The sequence below is a fragment of the Cebus imitator genome, unplaced genomic scaffold (genome assembly GCF_001604975.1).
Source record: "Cebus imitator isolate Cc_AM_T3 unplaced genomic scaffold, Cebus_imitator-1.0 Scaffold487, whole genome shotgun sequence".
In the NCBI taxonomy this organism is placed as follows: Eukaryota; Metazoa; Chordata; class Mammalia; order Primates; family Cebidae; genus Cebus; species Cebus imitator.
In genome coordinates, this window is record NW_016107802.1 from 781670 (window position 1) to 804891 (window position 23222).

Below are 23222 nucleotides of genomic sequence, written 5' to 3' on the forward strand. Positions count from 1 at the left end.
GCCTGCAGGGCAGGCAATCCCAAGAAGGAATCCAAGATCTCAGATTTTCTGAACACTGAGAAAGTGCGGAGGAAACTGGGGCTGACGATCACTGAAGACTGTTGAAACATGGGCACTGGCAGCTTTGGGCAATGCCTCTCTAATAGAGCAGTCATTGTGAGGTGCTGGCATTTAGGTCTGGCTGGGGCAGCTCTCCACAGGTCTCTCACATTTCTGCGCATCTTGCAGACAGAGGAGCTGACGGCCCTTTCTCTGGACCATCCTCTCTTTCAGGGGTGCATCTACAGCAAGCACCTTGGAAGATGGGGACAGGATCTCCCCTGGACAGACAGCAGGCATGATTACTGCCCATGAGAAGACACTTGGGTCTTGGAAGCCCAGGCTTCCTCTCCTACAGGGCAGCCCGCTGAGCAGACAGGCGTCTGTTCAGGTCCACCCGTGTCGCCCCTGTAGGAAGAGGGAATTGATGCAAACATGCTGAAGCTCCGCTGCTCGCTGGCCTCCCATCGGAATGCTCTCTTTTCTGCCGGCACCCATGAAGCTGTTGAGGGCTAATACACATGCAAGCTCAAACCTCAGTCTGCTTTCAGTTCTAGGCAAAGGTAAGTGTCTACAACTAAATATGATCTTACTTATTGGTGGGTTTTAAACCACTATTAATTCTGCACATATAAAACCTGGATATAAAGCAACTTTGATGTGAAAAAGAAAATTAGGCTGGAGGTTCTTATTCTTGATTGAATAAGATATTTGTGTTATTGCCTAAGGCTGCAGTGATATACCACGGAGGTCCATGAATCTGAGGGATTGGTGAAGGTTGGCAGGGGCGGGGAGGGTTGGTGCTGGGTGTTTGGAGGGAAGAGGTGTCCTCAAGAAGCTTCTGACCTTCTTACCTTTTCCAGAAGGGGAGAAGCTCTCTGGCTGCAGGGTCACCCCTGCCGTCGTTACTGTGGAGGGTGGTGCTGGCCTTTGGCGAGCCAGGGCAGGGTCTCCTAGAGAGAGGATAACCACATGGCACTGATGGTCCTGAGCCTGGAATCTGGGCTGGTCTCAGAACTGGATACAAAGAAAACATATCAACACCAGAGCTTACAGTGGGGGCGTCTGGCTTCCTGGGACAGATTAGAAGCACGAGAAATAGAGTGTTTCCCACCCAAATCAAAGACAGACTGCACACTATTTTTCTTTCATTTCCAAAAAGACTGCACAAGTTAAAGATGAAATCTATTTTGGCTGAGATGATATTCATAGTATCAATTCAATTTTATAATACTGATTATTCTTGGAAAAATAAATGATCACACAATAGATTCTATTTTGTTTGAGACAGGGTCTTGCCCTGTTGCCCAGGTTGGAGGGCAGTGGTGCGATCACAACTCACTGCAGCCTGACCCCCCAGGCTCGAATGACCCTCCTGTCTCAGTCTCCTGAGTAGCTGGGACTACATGTACATGCCTCAACACCCAGGTCATTTTTAATTTTTAATTTTTTTCTGTAGAGTCAGGCAGGGTTTTGCTATGTTGCTAAGGCTGGTCTTAAACTCCTGGTCTCAAGCAATCCGTCCCACCTCAGCCTCCCTAGGTGCTGGGATTACAAGTGTGAGCCACCGTACCTGGCTTCCATCTCATTTGTTTAGCAGGAAAAAAATCATTCAAAGCACAAGAGGTTGGGAAGCATAACCGAGGAGGTTGTGCGTGGTCAGAAGGTGGAAGGATCCTTTGGGCCAGGTGAAACCTAAAGACGCCTCCAGTCTTTGGCTGTCAGCTTCTCTTCTTTCCTCTCTCATCCTGACCCTGTTTGGACCCCACAGCTTTTCTCCATTCCATTCTGGATCCATTTGCCCAAAGGACATGGAGCGTTGAGGAGACCTGACTTTCCCTGCAGTGAGAAAGCCCTTTTTTACCCTAGGCTTACAGGTTCTGGGGAGTCCCAGGACTGGGGAGGCAAGACCCACTGTCGTTCCCACAGATTCTGCTCACCCTGCCACGCTCAGCTTTCTCATTCACCCACTGGTGCCACGGGTGCTGCGTCCCCAGCGAGCGATTTCTCGGAATCTGTCTGAGGCTTCCTCCCTGCCTTCCCTCTGCTGCCTGTGTGACTTGCTGTGTTCTAGCGGAGGAGGCTGAGCTAGCACTACCATGCCGGGGGGAATGTTCGGCCCCTAGGAGCTCCCCTGCTGTGGAGGGCGGGAGCTAGGGGATGTCCCCGGCGGGGTGTGCTCTTCCCTGCCCGGCAGGCGAGCTGGGGAAGGAGAGGAGCCTGCATTCCACATTTGTTAAATGGGAAATGTCTTGGAAGCCCCTGGGTTAATCTTTATTTTTCCAGAGGAAGGAAGAGGGGGAGCAGAGGTGGGCCTGAGTGTTCCAGAAACAGCTCCTAGTGGCTCCCACCTGAGGTGATTTGGCTGCTTCTGGGATGTTTATTCAGGTGTGGATGGTTTATTAAAAAAAGTTGATTCTTGCCACCTTCCCTCACTCCTGCTGGACACCATGCACAGGTGACTGAGCAAAGGGAAGCCCTGCTCTCCTCCCCAGGGCTGGGCCATGAGGGAGGAGTAGTGACGGCTTCCAACATCCACTTTCTCATGAGAAATCCAAAAATTTCTCATGCTAGTGTGCTCATGAGCGCATGCCCGGCTCTGCAGCCCAATTCTCTTGCCAGCGTCATCTTAAATCAAAGCACTGCACGTAATAATAATTAATATTTATCTGGGTTCACACCACCCTCCCACAGCCTGCAGTGTGGACATCATGTCTGTTTTCCAGGTGACCAGCCAGACTGCCAGAACGTCACAAAAGTGGCCCAACGCCTCCTGGGTGGTAGGCGGCAGAGCCAGGATTTAAACCTGAATTCTGTGACCCCTGTGCCTGTGTATTTCCAACCTCATGAGTTGTTGTTGAGAATCCCACTGGTGTCTTTTTTTTTTTTTTTTTTGAGACAGGGTCTCACTCCAGCCCAGGCTGGAGTGCAGTGGCATGATCTTGGCTCACTACAACTTCCACCTCCTGGGTTCAAGAAATTCTCCTGTCTCAGCCTCCCCAGTAGCTGGGATTACAGGTACATGCCACCATGCCTGACTAATTTTTGTATTTTTAGTAGAGATGGGGTTGCGCCATGTTGGCCAGGCTGGTCTGGGACTCCTGACCTCAACTGATCCACCCATCTTGGCCTCCCAAAGTGCTGGGATTACAGGCGTGAGCCACTGCGCCCGGCCCCCGCTGGTGTCCTTAGCCCCAGACCTCAGCGCAGATCCCTTGACCCCCAAGATGGGGTCCTCTCTCTGTGCAGCCTTGGCGGAGTGCAGGGGTGAGGAAGGTGGGGCGGCACGGGCTACTCACGGATGCATTTGAGACTGGGGGTTGTCCAGTAGGCGACGTTGGTGGCCTTGTTCAACACGCACTCAGTCAGGCTGGATGTGCCGGCTTTACGTTTGAAACCAGAGTTACAAATGTACCGCTCCCTGGAGTGCAAGCTGTAGCTCTTGACCCGGATGTCTGCGTGCTCCACGGACACGGGGTCAGGGCATGTGATGCCTGGGAGAGTGCAGAAGACAGGGGACGGATGAAGAGGTTTCTGCTTCTCCAAGCACACACGGTGGTAGTCAGTAACTTCAGAACTGGGTCCAGTTTATCCCAGGGGCTCCTTAGGACAAGCCACAGGTGCCAAGCATGTGGAGGTTGTGCAGGAAGGCATCCGTCACCCAGAAGCTTTCCCAGAGCCTTGCCAGAAGTGCCAGTCAGCCAGCAAAGCAAGAGATGGGGGTGTGGGGCGGGGTCATCGGTGAAACGCCCTCTCCCTTCCTTCATTTCCCACCCCTCTTCAAGCCCTCAGTATCTCTCCAAAGCCTTCATCCGCCTCCACTGTGGACCCAGCCTCCCATTCTTGCTGAATGACAGCAAGTGCCTCCAGGTAGGTCCCCTGCAGGCTGTCCCACAGGTCTCTGCAGCCAGCATCACCTTTAGAAATGCATCTCTGAGCCTGCCCAAATTGGTGCAACCCCATCTTTACTAAAAATACAAAAAATTAGCAAAGAAGGGACTGAAATGTTAGTCATTTCCATTTCCATTCTGGGGACACTGTATTCGTTATCGGCTTTTAGTTGTTGCTAATTATTTATTAACAACTGTTGACATCTCTTTGTCCTTCAAAAATTCCTTCCTGTGTCAAAGCACGGAAGGTCAATGTTAAAGACGACCTGGCTTGAGTGAGCCGTAGGAGCCCTTCAGGCTTTCTTCCTGCACGTGTAACCACAACTACAACGAAATCTGTGAGAAGGGAAAGTTGACCTTTCTTCCAGGAGGCAAAAATGAATGAAGTTGGTTACTGTTATTGATCATGTACCTAATATGCAAATCTATGGATCCCAGGAAAGAATCTATTCAAGGCCTTGATGACAGTTAACATAAAATCTCCTTTGGCACCAATTTTGTAGATTGTGGTTCTATAAAGAAACTCCAAAAGGGTCGTCCTTAGTTCTTAAAAGGCAAGGAGGCAGCTAATGCAGTACTCTGCCATGATTTCACCAAGCCTGTTCAATGCCAGAAAGATTTCTTTTTTTTTTAGACAGGGTCTTACTCTGTCCCTGGGACTGAAGCGCAACGGTGTGATCATGGCTCACTGCAGCCTCAGCCTCGCAGCCTCAACCTCCCAGGCTCAAGCAATCCTCCCACCTCAGACTCCTGAGTAGCTGGGACCACAGGCATGCACTACCATGCTCAGCTTTTTTTTTTTTTTTTTTAATAAATATTATAAGAAACATGGAACGCTTCACGAATTTGCATGTCATCCTTGCACAGGGGCCATGCTAATCTTCTCTGTATCGTTCCAATTTTTCATATATGTGCTGCTGAAGTGAGCACTTTTTTTTTTTTTTTGGTAGAAATGGGGGTCTCTCTCTATTGTTCAGGTTGCTCTCAAACTCCTGGGGTCAGGCCATTCTCCTGCCTGGCCTTGCGAGGTGGTAGGATTACAGGCATGAGCCATCACGCCTGGCTTGAAAGATTTAATTGTGGCTAAAGGTAAAAAGCAAGGTTTTTCTTTAGGCACTTTAAATAACCGTATGATCTTCTTTTTACTGTTTTTCTTACGAACACATTACATTATTAGGTTTTCTTGTGCGTAGGGGATGAGTGAGGAACGGTTTGGGTGTGGAGGGGCTCAGAGTGGGCAGTGATGGAGGGCGCTCTGGGTCCTCGTGCCTGTGGGGACGTGGTCAGAAACATCTCCCCGACTCCCTACTATTCGAGTGTGTCTAGGCCCTGAGTTGTCACTGGCTAAGACCCTGGTTCAGGGTGGCGACGGGGGTCACCAAGGCAGCTGTAAAACATGGAAACCAATGGGCTGCTTATGGCTGCTGGGGCATGGTGCTTTGGTTCCAGGCCAGGAAGCTCTCAGTCAGTCCCTGCTGAGCAGTTGGTGCAAAGGCTGGGCCCCAGACTAGAGAACTGAGTGAAGTCATCTTTCTGTGCTTCAGGGTGGGGGGAGACCAAATGCAGTAGCAGGAAGATTTGCAGCCTGGGGTAGGGAGGCCCCTGGTAGCCTCTCTGCTGGATCAGCAGGCAGCGATCCAGGCCCATCTAGCCTCTGTCTGTGCTTAAGAATAACAGAATAGCAATGCTTCTTTTACAGAAGCACGCCTCTCTCATTCATCTATGTCGTCGATGTGGCAGCTTTCATGCAGCAATGGCAGAGCTGTGCAGTTGGAACAGAGACCTGGTTGCCCGCAGCGTCTAAAATAGTTACTGTCTGACCCTTTACAGAAAAAGTTTGCCAACCCCTGCCCTCTGTAGCTTTTAAACAAACCACTGCACTTGTTAGTAGGACCAATTGCCTAGTGCACTAGCGCAGACCTGGCAGTTGAGGTTGGCTAAGGCGATCTAGCCCATATCACAATAAAAACCTTTTTGCACGGCAAAACCCAACGTGAGCTAAAGGCAAATGGTAAAGTGAAAAAGAAATTGCAACCCATGTCATGTAGGGTCATTCCTCTCATATATTTTTGTTTTGGAGGCAGGGTCTTGCTGGAGTACAGTGCTGTAATCATGGCTCACTGCAACCTTGACCTTCTGGGTTCAGGAGATCCTTACACCTCACTCCAGTAGCTGGGACCACAAGCACATGCCACCATGCCTGGCTAACTTTTTTTTTTTTTTTTTGTAGAGACTGGGTTTCACCATGTTACCCAGGCTGGTCTCAAACTCCTGAGCTCAAGTAATCTTCCCGCCTCCACTTCCCAAAGTGCTGGGATTACAGGTGTGAGCCACTGTACCCGACCTCCTCTCATACGTTAAAAGCCCTTGAAAATCAACAAAAAGATGACCAAATCCCATGGGAAAACAAGAAAAAGATATAAATAGGCAGCTCACAGAAAAGGAAATACAAATGGCTCTTATATGTGTTTAAAAATGCTCAATCTTATTCATAATTAAAGAAATGTTAAAAAGAAAGCTACAGCAGGCAGCGCTTCTCCCTGCCAAATCAGAAAAGAGCTGAAAGTTGAATAAGAAATGTTGTAGGTCAACAGGGACTTTCAGATTGCTTGTATCTTTGAGATTGTAAATATTTGCAATCTCAAAAATTACAGAGATACATGCTTTCTGACCCCTCAATTCTGCTCCCAGCAATTTATCTTACAGATACATCTGCATATCTGGGAGACACTGTTGCAACATACTCCTTAACCTTGAAATTTCACCCCTAAGAATCTATTTTACAGATATATGTTTGCAAAGTGAGTATGTACAAAGTTACAGATTATAATAGCCAGTATCTGTAACTAACCTTGTACATCAGTGGGACACTAATTAAGTACAATTTTTTTTTTTGCTGGGGGAGATGGAGTCTTGCTCTTGTCGTCCAGGCTGGAGTGCAGTGGTGAGATCTCGGCCCACTGCAACCTCTGCCTCCCAAGTTCAAGCAATTCTCCTGCCTCAGCCTTCCAAGTAGTTGGGATTACAGGCATGTGACACCATACCCAGCATATTTTTGTATTTTTAGTAGAGACGGGATTTTACCATGTTGGCCAGGCTGGTCTCGAACTCCTGATCTCACCTGCCTCTGCCTCCCAAAGTGCTGGGATTACAGGTGTGAGCCACTGCACCTGGCCTCCTTAAGTAAATTTGAATATAGTCATGCAGCAAAGGATTTCCCAGCTTTTCCCCATTGATGAAGACAGCTCTTTTGTGCACCAAAGTGGAGAGATCTCCAAGACACAGTGTTAGATTAAAAAGAGAAGGCGTAGAACACTGTACATTACATGTTGCCATCAGTGAGCAAAGCAGAAACAATACCTGTAGGTGATTTTTGATGTCTGTCTAAATCTCTGAAAGTATACACGGGAAATGCATAGCACTGGGTTGGGCCCAGGCTGGATTGCAGTGATGGGATCTTGGATCTTGGCTCCCTGTGCTGCAGCTTCCGCCTCCTGGGCTTGAGCAATTCTCCTGCCTCAGCTTCCTGAGTAGCTGGAACCACAGGCGCCCACCACCATGCCTGGCTAATTTTTGTATTTTTAGTAGAGATAGGGTTTCGCTATGTTGGCTAGGCTGGTCTTGAATTCCTGACCTCAAGCAATCCATCTGCCTTGGCCTCCCAAAGTGCTGGGATTATAGGCGTGAGCCACCGTGCCCAGCCCTGAATTTCTATTCTAACAGTTTTTAACTGGATCAAATTCTTCCACCTCCATCTCAAAACTCCACCCCTCCTGTGTGTGCACATGGTGTGTGTTTAGCGCAGCAGTACCAAAGTCCCTGCTACCAAAATCTTATACCTGCACCTGTACTGCTTCGTTTTATGTTAAAATATCTCGGAAAAAGGTAGGCAGTGTTAGGGCAGGCAGAGAGGAACAACCATAAAAGTCAGCTCTAATCAACTCCAGAAACACCTGCTAGCAGCCCAGAATGGATAGTCCTAGAAAAACACAAGACTGCTCTGTGATAAAATGTTCCTTTTTTCTGTGAAAGCCTGAATCGACCTGGACACCTGTACCTCTCTGGCTGCGATTATATCACTGGCGGCTGAACAGTCTCCCATCAACCACAGGGCAGTGACTCCAGAAAATAAGGAGACATGAGGTCGCCAGGTGAAAAGTCCAGAGAAAGACTGGCTTTCAGTTGGGGGAGTGTCTAACTGGTCTTTCCTCACTCCCAGCGCCCCCCCCCCCTTTTTTTTTTTTTTTTTGAGACAGAGTCTCACTCTGTCACCCAGGCTGTAGTGCAGTGGTGCAACCTCAGTTCTCAGCAACCTCCACCTCCCGGGTTCAAGCGATTCTCCTGTGTCAGCCTCCTGAGTAGCTGGGACTACAGGCACCCTCCACCACGCCTGGCTGACTTTGGTATTTTTAGTAGAGACGGGCTTTCACCATATTGGCCAGGCTGATCTTTAACTCCTGACCTTGTGATCCACCTGCCTCAGCCTCCCAAAGTGCTGGGATTACAGGTGTGAGCCACTGTGCCCAGCCTCTAGCCTTCTCTTTGGCATGGCTGTCTTGGTCCTGGAGAGAGCTTGTCAGCTCATAGAATCAGCTTCCTGTGTCCCCAGGACTGATGGCCCTGCTATGAGATATTCTAAAACCTCATCCCAAGTGCCACACAGTTACTTGCAGATCAGACAATTTCTTTGCAACTACAAAGTCACCTTATTCCCCATAAAGCATCCTTTTCCCAAAGGCTGCTGTTGCTTTCAGTTCTGGTTGGTCATTCCACACATTTTGGAATGCTTTCTGTTCCCGGGATAAGTGCATAGGAGAGAGAGTGGATGAACTGACGGACACAGCCCAGCTCTGCCGGGAGGAATAGCTGTTGTTCAGTTGCAGTTGTTGGTACCTACCCCTGGAAAAGAACACAGGTGGCTGGGAGTAAATTCGATAAAGAACAGGCTGGGTGCAGTAGCTCACGCCTGTAATCTGAGGACTTTGGGAGGCCGAGGCAGGCAGATCACCTGAGGTCAGGAGTTCAAGACCAGCCTGGTCAACATGGTGAAAGCCTGTCTCTACTAAAATACCAAAAATTTGCTGGGTGTGGTGGCATGCACCTGTAGTCCCAGCTACTCGGGAGGCTGAGGCAGGAGTATCACTGGAACCTGGGAGGTGGAGGTTGCAGTGAGCCAAAATTGAACCACTGCACTCCAGCCTGGGTGACAGCAAGACTCCATCTCAAAGACAAAAAAACCCAAAACAAACAACCCTGCCCCCCAAAACCAACAAACCAACCAAACAAAAAACATTAGCAACCAACGTCAAAGAGTTAAGATCCTTAGCGCGTAGAGAACTCATAAAAATCAGCACAAGACAAATGCCCTAATGGTCTGAGTAGGCAAAAGACTCAGTGGGTGAGTCACAAGAGAGGCATCACCTACATCCACACGAACACATCCCAAACCTCACTCGCACACCCCTGTTAGAAATCCACGACCTCTGCTCTTGCTCCTGAAGGTTAGGGATCCTGTATCAGGCAGGGTTAGGGGCAGGGTGGGAGGGGAGAAATCTCAAATTTGAGATTTTCCTTCCCATTCAACTCCCATCCCAAAGCCTTCTCTTCGTCACAGGCATCTGTTGTCCAATGGCAGCCGCTACTCCCTGTTCCGATGATGACACGTCTTCTGGTAGGCTGATGGCCTCGCGGATGGGGTAGGTCTTGCCAGCTGTTGAGGTGGGTTTGGATGCTGCTGTTGCTATGGTTACTGCAGAGCCCCACTGGCTTCAAGGCCTCTGGTGCTGTCTGGTGCTGTCTGGTGCTGGAGTACCCAAGGCTTTTTCTCCATGCGCTGCTCCATAATCATCTTCCACCCTTCTCTGCCTGCCTAAACCACAGTGGGTTATTTCTCCACGCTCACCCACCCCATCCTACCCTCTGTGACTGATGGCTGTGCTATGTGCTTGCTGCCTGTTTGCCCGATGGGAGTGGTGCTGGGGGCCGTTTTCTATTGTCATGAGTCTCACACAGTCCTCATGTGTCTGGGCCTCAGGGTTGAAGCTTTCAGTTATTCTGCTCCTTCCCTCCAGGACAGCCAGCCTGCCTCTTGCGTCTGAAGCAGGTTTTGTGCAGGAAGAGTTCCCTGCCCCTTTCCAGCAGCCGTGGACCCCCAGGGGTGTTTGTGTAGGATCCTGAGCAAGGACCAAGTACATGCGTGTTTATGGCTGGACTCACCAATCCAGTCCATCGATCTATTTAGCTCTCTGTTTGTCTTGACACCAATGCCATGCTGTCTTGATTATTGCTGCTTCGTCATAGGTCTTCAGGTCAGGTGTGTAAGTCCTCATACTGTGTTAATCATTTTCAAAGTTGAGTTTGCTCTTCTAGATCCTTTACTGAATTTTGTTTTTAAACTAAATTAAATTAAATTAATTTTTCTGAGATGGGGTTTCACTTTGTCTCCCAGGGCAGAGTGCAGTGGCATGATCACAGCTCACTGCAGCCTCAACTGCCTAAGCTTTAGCGACCTTTCCGCCTCAGCCCCCTGAGCACCTGGAACCACAGATGTGCACCACCATGCTCAGCTCATTATTATTTCTTTAATTTGTAGAGATGAGGTTTTGCTATGTTGCTCAGGCTGGTCTCAAACTCCTGGGTTCAAGGGATCCTCCCACTTCAGCCTCCCAAAGTGCTGGGATTACAGGCATAAGCCACTGTGCCTGGCCTACTGAATTTAAGAAACAGTGTATCAATTTGTACCCAAAAAAAACCTGCTAAAATTCTGATTGGAATTCATTAAATCTATAGATCAGTTTGGGGAAGAACTGATATCTTAATAATGGTGAGTCTTCTTAAAAACTCATCAACATGGTATCTCTCTTGATTTAAGACTTCTGTAATTTCTCCTGAAATGTTTTATAGTTTTCAGCGCGCCAGGCTTATACATCTTTTGTCAGACATAGCCCTAAGTATTTCATATTTTTTACGTCAATGCAAATGGTATTATATTTATTTTGATTTTTTATTGTTTGTTGCTAGTATTTCGCATATTGATTTTTGTGTGTGTATTGACTGTATTCTGCAGCCTTGTAAACTCATGTATTCTCATAGCAGCTTTGTATATATGTGTGTAGATCCAGATGATTTTCTATAGAGATGATCATGTCATAAATTCTTCGAGTATGTTTTATGATTCCATTTTATCTCCTTCGCTGGCTATTAACTATAACTCGTTGTATGATTTTAGTGGCGATTTTAGGGCGTCCTCTGTGTATCTTTACCTTATCCCAGTTTTCCTTCTGGTGACGTTCTACCACCTCGCACATATGGCAGAAGGATCTGAAGCAGTGGACTTCCAGTCTCTCACCCAAGTCCTCGTGCTACCGCTGTTATGTTTGCTTTGACATATGTTATATCCCACATCACAGTGTTATGATTTTTGCTTTAAACAGTTGATTATTGTTTATTAGCTAAGGATTTTAAAAGGCAATTGCACATATTATTGATCATTTCTGGGTGTTTTTGTAGCAGGAGAGTTTTTCAGTATCTACTGTCATTTTGGTGAAAAAGGATGTCTATCAGTGGTTCTTCCATCGTCAGGTCCTCAAACCAGGATAAATCGGTGAATAGCTGATGTTTGAATGTACAAGGATATCGATGTACTGCCGCCAATCCAAGCAGGCAAATGGTGACCAGTTACTTACTTTGTAAACTTGGACTGTCTCAAAACTATGTTGGAGATATTACTACCACTGTTTCATTTTATTTTATCTTAAAAATGATTTTATTTCATTATTGTTTTATTTTATTTTGAGATAGGGTCTAGGTCTGTCACCTAGGCTGGAGTACAGTGGTGCCATTATGCCCCACTGCAGCCTCAGACTCCTGGCCTCAAGCAATCCTCCTGCCTCAGCCTCCTAAGTAGCTGGGACTACAGGTGTGTGCCACCATGCCTGGCTAATTGTTTTTTCGTAGATATGCGGCCTTGCCATATTGCCCAGGCTAGTCTCAAAGTCCTGAACTCAAGCCATCCTCCAGAGATAATACATTGAATTGAAGCAATAACTTCATTTCCACATGCCTTAATCACATCTTTAGGTACTTCAATTATAATTTCTATATATCCTCTCACAACATCGTTCCCCAGATAGTCAATATAAACAAGTCTCACCTGGTTTACCATATTATAAGCTCCTGGCAGATGGTGCGCGTATTTTCACAGTTCTCTGGCACTCTCTTTCCTAAGCCTGGTATACGATAGATATTTTCTGAATACAGATAATGGAATTCTGAAGGAATAGAAATTGGAGTACGTTTATGGCTCTGGCTCTTTCAAAACTCTGAAGTAGCCAAAAAACATATACAACAAGCCTTACCGATCATTTAAATGAAGTCACTAAAATAGTGTATGGTGCCACACCTCTTTCTGCTTCCCAGAACTTGTGAATCAGGCTCCCTTATCTATCAGGTTGGTTTACAGAGTCTAATAAGAGCAGGGACCCAGGGCCTGGTCTCATATCCAGAGTTCAGAGGTTGTAGGGTTAGCGTGCCCTTGCCCCCACGAAGCAGAGTCAGAATTGACTCCAACATTCCCTTTGCTTACTGCACCTTTCAAATGCCTGCACGAGCTAAGAGCGGTAGGAGGCAGAGACGTGTGGGGCGTGGTTCCCGCCCTCAGGACGCTTACAGTGGAGCTGGCGTACCAAAAAGGCAAAGGCCTCCGGCCTCACAGTCACCCACCACCTTCCTTCCTTATTTTCCCCACTGAAATGTCAGCCAAGCCAGCACACTTCATTTTGGAGCTCGCTACAAGTACAGACCGTCTCCAGCTGACTGTCTGAAATGCAGCAATTTTTTCTTTCTCTCTCAGGCTCGTTAACTGAGCTTTCTGACCCAGCTCTTGTGTGCCAGGTGATTTCTCCATAGCTCAAGTCTTTAAATAATGATTTTGGAGGCTCGCAAGAGTTGAGGGCTATAGGCTGAAGAGCAAACAAAAGGAAAATAATGAAATACATTCTACAATTTTAGGACTCGAGAAGACATCAGCCTCTTCTGTCTCCTGCCCTGACACCACCTTCGTTCAGGATTCCATCGCCACCCACCAGAATGACTGCAAAAGCCTCAATGCAGCTTCTGTTCTCTAGGCTCTCCTGACTACAGTTCGTTCTTCACACTCTGAACAAGAGCAACCTTTCCACCACGCAGCTCCAGTAATGCTCCCCTGCACAGAAACCCTCGGCCTCCTGAGTAGCTGGCATTACAGGCATGGACTACCATGGCTGGCTAATTTTTGTATTTAGTAGAGAATGGGTTTCACCATGTTGACCTGGTTGGTCTCAAACTCCTGGCCTCAAGTGATCTGCCTGCCTTGACTCCCAAAGTGCTGGGATTACAGGTGTGAGCCACCACACCCAGCTGATACAACTTATTATGATTTTTTTTTGAGACAGAGTCTTGCTCTGTTGCCCAGGCTAGGCTAGAGTGCAGTGGCTCGATCTCGGCTCACTGCAACCTCTGCCTCCCGGGTTCAAGCAATTCTCCTGCCTCAGCCTCCTGAGTACCTGAGATTACAGGTGTGCACCACCGAACCTGGCTAATTTTTGTATTTTTTAGTAGAAACAGAGTTTCACCATCTTGACCAGGCTGGTCCTGAACTCCTGACCTCGTGATCTACCCACCTCGGCCTCCCAAAGTGCTGAGATTACAAGCGTGAGCCACCGCACCTGGCACAACTCAATTTTTAAAGAACAAAAAAAGATATAAACAGACACTACTGGAGAAGGTATATATATGGCAAATAAGCACATGACAAGATGCTTAACATCACTAGCTGTTAGAAAAATGCAAATTAAAACTACAAGGAGAGACCCTCTACATACTTATTAGAATGCCTAAAATTAAAAAGACGCATCATACCAAGGGCTGACAAATGTGTGAAGGAGCTGGAATTCCCTGCACTGCTGTGGGAATGTATACAGTACAACCACTTTTGGGAAACCTGTGTGTTAGTGTTCATAGCAGCGTTCTATGTAATAGTCCCAAACCGGAAACAACCCACATGCCCCTTAACAAGTGAGCGGCTAAACAAATGGTGGGCTAGCCATGGGTAGAATACTATGCAGTGGTAGAAATGAATGAACTATCCATGCAAATTACAACACAGATAAATTATCAGAATAATTACTCTCTGTGAAGAAGCCAAACAAGAACGAGTTCCTACTGTACGATTCCATTTATATAAAATTCCAGGCAGGTTGTGATGGCTCAGGAGTGTAATCCCAGCACTTTGGAAGGCCAAGGCGGGGGGATCACAAGGTCATGAGACCAGCCTAGCCAATATGGTAAAACCCCACCTCTACTAAAGATACAAAAAATTAGCCAGGCTTGATGGTGTGTACCTGTAATCCCAGCTATTAGGCAGGAGAATTGCTTGAATCTGGGAGGTGGGGGTTGCAGCGAGCTGAGATTGTGCCATTGCAACCCTGCCTGGGCAACAGGATGAAACTGTGTCTCGAAAAAAAAAAAATTCTAGAAAATGCATCAAATTGATAGTGTCAAAAAAGTAGATAAGTGGTGTCCTGGGAGATGAGAGGTGGGAGGTAAGGATTGTGCAGGGCATGAGGAAGCCTTTGGTAGCGATAGGTGTGTTCACTCTTGGTTGTGGCAGTGGTTTCATGAGTATGTATGCATTTACCTCCAAACTTATCCAAGTATGCAACTTAAATATATACAGTTTATTGTCTGTCAATTATACCTCAATAAGGCTGTTAAAAAAAAAAAAACAAAAACCAAAACAACATCGGTGGGGTGTGGTGGCTCACGCCTGTAATCCCAGCACTTTGGGAGGCAGAGGTGAGTGGATCATGAGGTCAGGAGTTCAAGAGCAGCCTGACCAACTTGGTGAAACCCCATCTCTACTAAAAATACAAAATTAGCCAGGTGTGGTGGTGCATGCCTGTAATCCCAGCTACTCGGGAGGCTGAGGCAGGAGAATTGCTTGAACCTGGGAGGCAGAGGTTGCAGTGAGCTGAAATCACACCACTGCACCCCAGCCTGGGTGACAGAGTGAGACTCTACATAAAAAATAAAAAAAAGGAAAAAAAAATACATCAGAGCTTTGGGAAGGGAAGGGTAGGCAGCAACACCTTTTTAAGGTCAAAGAGCAAAGTTGTGCAGCTGATGAGATTAGCAATCTGGCAGTGGTGCTCGCCTATCTACTCAGTCTTTTCCAGGAAGACACCTCCTGGCTGCTGGGCTCTGACTGAGGCTGCATTTCACTTTCACATTGTGTAATACAGCTGCCCCAGTTGCTGGCTATCTGGGTCCTGTGACACTGCTAGCCAGCTGGGAGGTAGCAACCAGGTCACCAACATAACTCTGCTTCTCAGATGTGGGGGAAAATCCAAGCACCAGAGTCTCACGAAAACGAAACTTCATGAAACCCCACAGAGCTGGGGCGTTCAGGCCACACAGGCCAGCAGCAACTGTGCATGGAATGGCTTTGGCCAGGGCCTGGGTAGACGGGCCTGACTGGGTGTAAATTACTGGGGTCTTGCTTAAAAACACACATAGATAATGGGGTTACTAAGTCCTATAGAGAGTCCATGGATGGCCTTCAGCGGGTCTTTGACCCCAAAATCATATGCACGTTTTGTAAGTAAATGCATTCGTGCGTCTTTCTGGGGAGGGGGTTCATAGCTTTCACCAGACCCTCGAAAAGCTCCCAGACTATAAAAAGTTGAAGAAGCGCTGTATCCTGACAAGGATAAAGCTGGACCCAGCTACTGTTTCTCCTCCTTCCTCTGGGTCCCGGGACAAAACTCAAGAAATCGCTTATTCCACCCTCACTGCCAAGATCACATTCTTCTGGAATACACAAAGGGATCACCAGACTTCGTCCCCGCTTTTCCTGAGAGTGTAGACTCCCCCCACTTTCAATCCCCCGCTCCCACGCCGTCCCGGCGGCCTCTGCCGGTTTCCTGATAGCTTAAGAATTGGAAGTTGTTTCCCGGTCCCCAGGTGTGCGACTTCCCAACGCTGCGTTTTCCCCCGGGACCTAGTTCCTCGCCAGCCTCTGAGCTCCCACTGACATAATTTACTTTTGCCTGGGAGCTGGGAGGGGTCGTTTCTCCCGGACCCCTCGGAAGACCGCGTGCCTGGCAACACACGCCCTGCTGTCCCGGCGCCTGGGAGAAGTGCACTCGCGCGTGTCTCGGAACTGCTGGGCACCGCCGGCTCTGCGTGGCCAAAACTGGCTTCTCGGAATTGGTCCTGCCCTCGGCTTTGGGGACCCCAGCCCGGCCGTCCGCTCCCTTCCGTGGGTGACCCGGGTGCAGCCACCGCGCTCCCCCAGCGACCCCCGCTCCCCGAATGTGTCGCTCCCGCCAGGCGCCGCGCCCCTCCCCTGCCCGGGTCTGAGCGCACAGCGCTTGGGAGGCACCGACACCCCGCGCAGCCGGGGGAGGGGATGGGGCTCTCGGTTCCGTCCTGTTCGACGCCCCAGCCCCCTCCCGAGCCCCGCCCAGGCGCTCTGGCCCCCAGCTCCCTACCCAGCGTCGCCGGCGGCTGGAGTAGCAGCAGCAGTAGGATCGCCGGGAGGCCCAGGGTCCTGCAGCCGCGCGCCCGCCGCCGGGCCATGGCCACCGCTTCGCAGGGCCCCGCTGGGCGCCCCGGGCGAGCGCTGCCCAGGCCCCGGGGAGCTGGCGAGCGCGGCTCTGGGACCTGCAGTCCCGCCAGGCGCATTCGCTTTCGCTTTTGCTTTGGCCCCCGGAGGGCTGCGGAGAGGTGCAGAGCGATGACAGATCCGTGACTCAGCGTCCCCACCCCTGCTGGGGAAGGAGCCCCACTGGACGCCGCAGCCCCGCACAGCCGCCCCTGTCCTCGGGACGCCGCGAGCCGTGCCGCGTGGGGCCCCAGGACCTTACTCACGCAAGCCCGGGAGCCTCCCGGTTCTCCGCGCTCCTCGTGCTCCAGGACCCCGAGAGTGCGCTTGGTTCGGTGTTCACACTGCGGAGAGAGTGGGCGAAGCCGTGGGAGAGCAGACTCTCTTCAGTCCCCTCTGCGCTCGGATCCACTGGACCTCGCCCCGCGCTGGTCGCCTCCAGCTGCGCGACTTCGAATTTCCAGGTCTTCCTCTGGGGCCCTGCGCTCGGCTTTGAGCCGGGGTGAGTGCCCGTGGAGGTGTCGCCGCGGCGCGGAGACGCGGGGTCCTGCCTGTGCGCTCTGGCCCGGGCAGAGCACAGCCCCTGCCACCTGATCGCTCCCGCGGCGACTGGCGCCCGCTGGGGCCCCAGCTCTGACTTGGCCGAATTCCTGCTGCAGCTTTGCTCCCCAAGAAAATGCCTCGTATTAGAAGGAGAGAGTGGGAGGGAGGAAAAGCGGGAGAGGAGCCACCGTGCTTCACCTTTGCGCCTGGCTTCCTTCGGTTCTTCCAGGCTGCCATCCTCCTCTTTGACAGGTGGGTTTTTTCTTTCTTGGGGTCTCAAGTGAAGCCTGAGAACCGGGTCTGTAAGCTCCCACGTGCAGATTCTCAGGTCTAGGGGTGACTTTGGACAGGACGAGACACCTCCAAGCCTCTGCCATTACTTCTTAAAATCTTACAGCATGTTGATAAGGCTTTTGTGAGATACTTGCAAATTCTCTTTGAAAACGAAATAATCTGTACAACAAACCCCCAAGACATAGGTTTACCTATAAACAAACCTGCACATGTACCCCTGAACTAAAATGAAAGTTAAATGAAAGAATTTAGGGCTGGGGTCCACAGGCGGTTGCCACTCCTGTAATCCAAGCACTTTCAGAGGCTAAGGCAGGTGGATCGCCTGAGGTCAGGAGTTTGAGACCAGCCTGGTCAACATGGTGAACCCAGTATCTAGTAAAAACACAAAAATTAGCTGGGCGTGGTGGTGCATGCCTGTAATCCCAGCTACTCAGGAGGCTGAGGCAGGAGAATTGCTTGAACCCGGGAGGCTGAGGTTTCAGTAAGCTGAGATCATGCCACTGCACTCCAGCCTGGTCAACACAGCAAGACTTGGTCTCAAAAAAATAAAAAATAAAATAAAACAAAACAAAAAACAGAATAATTTGTGGCGTGTAAATGTAGGTTGTTATACATCCCCACCCCCCACCCCACCCCCCCCCACACACACAGTGGGAAAAGAGTAAATGAAAGCTTTTCCTACAGTCGTGTGGAGCCTAACGACCTTTCTGTTAATGCCTGCTGATACATGCCTTGGTGGTCCCGTAAGATGATGATTTCGTGGTTTTTTTTTTTTTTGTTGTTGTTGTTTTTTTTTTTTTTGAGTCGGAGTTTCACTCATGTTACCCAGGCTGGAGTGCAATGGCGCGATCTCGGCTCACCACAACCTCCGCCTCCTGGGTTCAGGCAATTCTCCTGCCTCAGCCTCCCGAGTAGCTGGGATTACAGGCACGCGCCACCATGCCCAGCTAATGTTTTGTATTTTTAGTAGAGACGGGGTTTCACCATGTTGACCAGGATGGTCTCGATCTCTTGACCTCGTGATCCACCCGCCTCGGCCTCCCAAAGTGCTGGGATTACAGGCTTGAGCCACCACGCCCCGCCGATTTCGTGTTTTTACTGTACCTTTTCTAGGTTTAGATACACGAATCCTTACCATTGTGTTACGGTTGGCTGCAGTATTCAGCAGGCATCATGCTGCACAGCTTTGCAGTCTCGGAGCAGCAGGCGAGGCCATGCAGCCTCAGTGCATAGCAGGCTATGCCGTTCGAATTGTGTAAGTCCTCTGTGATGTTGGCAAAACGAGGAAATCATCTGATAAGCTTCCCAGAAACTATCTCTGTCACTAGGCAAGGCATGACTGTACTTGCTCCTCTTTTCCTAAAAGTTTAAAATGGGCATAAATGTAAACATACTGAACAAAGGAATGCAGAGGATTGGAAAACTCACTTGGATCCAACCTGTAAATATAATCAGTGTCAACATTTTGTGTGTTTCAGACTTATGAAAGCTTCTTTTGTTATGGACATTTTCAAATATCAAAAGTAGAGGCCAGATGCAGTGGCTCATGTTTGTAACCCCAGCACTTTGGAAGACAGAGGCAGGAGGATCACTTGAGCCCAAGTGTTGGAGACCAGTCTGGGCAACACGGTGAGATCCCTATCTCTACAAAAAATTAAAACAAAATTAGCCTGATGTGGTGGCACATACCTGTGGTCCTAGCTGCTTGGGAGGCTGAGGCGGGAGGATTGTTTGAGCCCAGGAGTTTAAGGCTGCAGCGAGCTATGATGGTGCCACTGCACTCCAGCCTGAGCAACAGAGCCAGACTCTGTCTCTTAAAAAAAAAAAAAAAAAAAAAAGGAGAAAGAATAACGAACCCACCACCTGTCAGTGACCACACAAGGTCCATTCTTTCCTCTAAGCAGGAATAGCCACCCTTACTCCAACTGGGGAAATCCCACATTATTCAATTTCCCTCAATACTTAAGACTATATCTCAAGATGATAAGATCTGATTTAAAAAGTAACAATATTCCTTAATATTGTCAAATATATTCAGGCTTTACTGAAAGCAGGCTGAGCTTACCATGTATAAAATGAAGCATTTTCTTTATTCTATCAACATTATGAAGTAGAGATTTCTCCATTATTACAAATGCTTTGTAAAAGGTTTTAATGGCTGCAAATTACCATAGTTTAACATCCCCTCCATTATGTTAATATTAAAAATAACATTGTCATAAATATCTTTCTACAAAATCTTGTGAATTTAAGATTATTTAGAATAGATTTCCTTCAGTAGAACTATTGAGTTAACTGGTACAGAATATTTTAAAAGGCTTTTTTCTTTTACACAAATATTTCTGTCTTGCTTTCCAGAAGTCCTGTATCAATATACCTTCTAACTAGCACTGTGTTAAAGTGTCCATGTTACTGAATTCTGGCCAAAAGTAAATTTTAAAATTTGAAAATAAAATTTTAAATTTAATATGCTTAAAAGAACTCTATTTGATTACATATAAATGTGTTGTTAAATAATGTAAATTTCAAATACACTTTGAAGTATAGCAATCAATAAATATAGTGGATTTCAATGAGTTTACTGCCTAGTCTTGTCAAATCTTAATATGTGTGCTCAATGTTTGCTTCAGATATTTTTTGGAATCCAAAAAATTACAGATAAATTTGAAGCCACTCTGTATTCCTGCATCTTTCTCTTCCCCCATCTTCCACCTTCTTGCAGGTAATGTTTCTTGAAATTGGTACTTACCATTCTCAGGCACTCTTAGGCCCCTTTTCCATGTGTATATCCATGTGCAACAGACAGGATGGTTTACATTTTTAAAAATTTATATGAATAAGGCCGGGTGCAGTGGCTTATGTCTGTAATCCCAGCACTTTGGGAGGCTGAGGCAGATCAGGAGTTAGAGACCAGCCTGCCAGCCTGGCCAACATGGTGAAACCCCATCCATTCTAAAAATACAAAAATTAGTAGGGTGTGGTGGCACATACCTGTAATCCCAGGTACCTGGGAGGCTGAGGCACGAGAATCGCTTGAACCTGGGAGGTTGAAGTTGCAGTGAGCTGAGATCGCTCCACTGCACTCTGGCCTGTAGTCCCAGCTGCTTGGGAGGCACCTGGCCTGGGTGACAGAAAGACTCGGTCTCAAAAAAAAAAACACTTCATATGAATAGTACCATATGGGTTGAGCATTCCTGATCTCCAAATCCCAAATCCAACATGGTCGAAAATTTAAAAGTTTTTGAGCTCTGATATTACATCACAAGTGGAAAATTCCACACCTGATATCATGGGGTGGGTTGCAATCAAAACACAGGCAGACAACACGCTGTTTATTCAGCATCCCTAAGGGCAAAAAAGACTCTCCCAGCCCTCTTCAGCTGAGAGATATCTTTTTTGTGCACACCCAGATTCCCCCATGCAAGTGTGCACACAAAGGATGGTGAAATGGCATGTGTGCAGATGGAACACACCCGTGACAGGTCCCCACAATTTCCCATATGGAGCCAAGGCCTGCCTCTGTCCACTGCTCACTGTGGTATTTTTGCTTATTATCTGCTCTGAGGTCTAATGATATTGTTGAAAATGTTGGCCAGGTGCAGTGGCTCATGTCTGTAATTCCAGCACTTTGGGAAACCGAGGCAGGTAGATCGCTTGAGTTCAGGAGTTTGAGACCAGCCTGGGCAAAATGGTGAAACCCCTCTACTGAAATATGAAAATTAGCCTGGTGTGGTGACACGCACCTGTAATCCCAGCTACTCAGGGGGCTGAGGCACAAGAATCGCTTGAACCCAGGAGGCCGAGGTTGCAGTGAGCCAAGATCATGCCACTGGACTTTGCCTGGATAATAGAATGAGGCTCTGTCACAAAAGAAAGGAAGGAAGGAAAGAAGGAAACAAGGAAAGGAAGGAAGGAAGGAAAGAAAGAAAGAAAATGTCACAAAGGTCTGTAAATACCCCTGTGGATAATAGTGATAAGAAAATAAAGCATTTATGTTTATCTGTGACACAGAAAGTCAAACTGTTGGAGATACTGGGCAGTGGAGTAAGTGTGAAATGTCTTACAGAAAAGTACAGTGTTGGAACGACCACCATACAGGACCTGAAGAAACAGAGGGATAGACTGTGGAAGTTCAGTGCTGCAGGTGACTCACAGGAGTTGACAAAAAATAGAAAAACACTGCATAAAGCTAAAAAGGAAGATCTCAACTGCGCACTGGAAAAGTGACCCATCAATATCACAGTGGACACATGCCACTTGATGCTGAGCATGAAACAAGAACGATCTATTATGATGAACTGAAAATGGAAGGGAATTGTGACTATTCAAGGTTGGTTGCAGAATTTAAGAAAATATATGGCATCAAATTTTTAAAGATTTGTATGGATAAAGCATCTGCTAATCACAAAGCAGCAGAGTAATTCATTGGCGAGTTTGCCAACGTCATCGCTGATGAAAGCCTGACACCAGAACAAGTCTGTAATGCCCAGGAAACATCACTGTTTTGGTGCTATTGTCCCAGAAAGACACTGGCCACTGCGGATCAGACAGTCCCAATGGGAATTAAGGAAGCCAAGGACAGAGCTGTGCTGGGTTGTGCCAATGCAGTAGGCAAACATGAGCCCAAACTGCCATGACAGGCAAGGGCCGCCCTTTCAAGGCGTGGTCTTCTATCAGTCCATTATTATCCTAACATAAGGCGTGAATTACCAGAGACTGCTGCTTCTTTTTTTTTTTTGAGACGGAGTTTCACTCTTATTGCCCAGGCTGGAGTGCAATGGGACAATCTCGGCCCACTGCAACCTCCACCTCCCTGCCTCAGCCTCCCGAGTAGCTGGGATCACAGGCATGTGCCACCATGCCCAGCTAATGTTTTTGTATTTTTAGCAGAGGGGAGGATGGCAGACAGAGCCAGGCAGAGGGGAGGATGGCGGATGAGCCAGGCAGAGGGGAGGATGGCGGGCTGAGAGATCAGGAAGAGGAGAGCTGTGGCTCAGGTTAAGGGATTCTTTTGTGTGTGTGTTAGAATCTTAAATTTTTAAAGAGAGATATATTCATATGACATACAATTCAGCATGTTACTTGATTTTATTTTATTTTTATTTTTTGAGACAGGGTCTCACTGTTGCCCAGGCTGGAGCACAGTGGAGCCATCACAGCTCACTACAGCCTAGACCTCCTGGGCTCAAATCCTCCCACCTCAGCCTCTCAAGTAGCTGGACTACAGGGACACACCGCCAGGATGACTTTTGTACTTTTTGTAGAGATGGGGATTCTCCATGTTGCCTAGGCTGGTCTCAAACTCCTGGATTCAAGAGATCCTCCCACCTTGGCCTCCCAAAGTGCAGGGATTACAGGTGTGTGCCACTGCACTGGGCCAAGGTGATGCATTTCTAATGGTCACCCAGTGACAGTGTACTTGGTTTTTGATTGACTTAGGAACAAGGGCCAGTTAGAGTCTGTAGGGTCCCCACAGGGAATCCAATTGCTGCAGCCAACCTGGAGACCTCAAGGCAGTGAGACTGAAGCAGGGGAAATGAGTCGACTCACAGAAAGGGTCTTGCTTAAGAGCAGAAAAAAAATATTGGGTATAAAAGAAGGAACTGCCTTTCAATACTCAAGTAGAAAACACATCACATTGCATTATTTTTGTAAATTATGTCAGATGTGGCTCTGAGCTTCCACTTGCCAAGATCAACAAATATTTAATATTGTTTTTTCCTCTACTCCCTGGTATGGCAAATAATTCTCTCCCCTTCTCTGGGTTGTAGCAAAACCCAGGAAAAATAGAGGGGGGTGGCCTGGGCCTGGGT

The 23222-nt window shown here is 48.0% G+C and overlaps 1 protein-coding gene and 1 non-coding gene across 3 annotated transcripts in view; both read right to left on the minus strand.

The window, feature by feature from the left end:
- IL15RA (interleukin 15 receptor subunit alpha) overlaps positions 1-16660 on the minus strand; it is a 31197-nt gene extending 14537 nt beyond the window's left edge. For both annotated transcript variants that reach the window (XM_017513191.2, XM_017513190.2), the window contains exons 1-3: positions 16460-16660; positions 3339-3533; positions 894-992 (exon numbers count right to left, since the gene is read on the minus strand). In XM_017513191.2, the coding sequence (XP_017368680.1) occupies positions 894-992; positions 3339-3533; positions 16460-16652 (487 nt within the window). In that variant the 5' untranslated portion in view covers positions 16653-16660. The remainder of the gene's footprint in view (positions 1-893; positions 993-3338; positions 3534-16459) is intronic.
- On the minus strand, positions 4752-4859 carry LOC119468759. Its single transcript, XR_005197519.1, has one exon. It is a non-coding gene; the product is annotated as a U6 spliceosomal RNA (small nuclear RNA).
- Positions 16661-23222: the final 6562 nt, after the last annotated feature.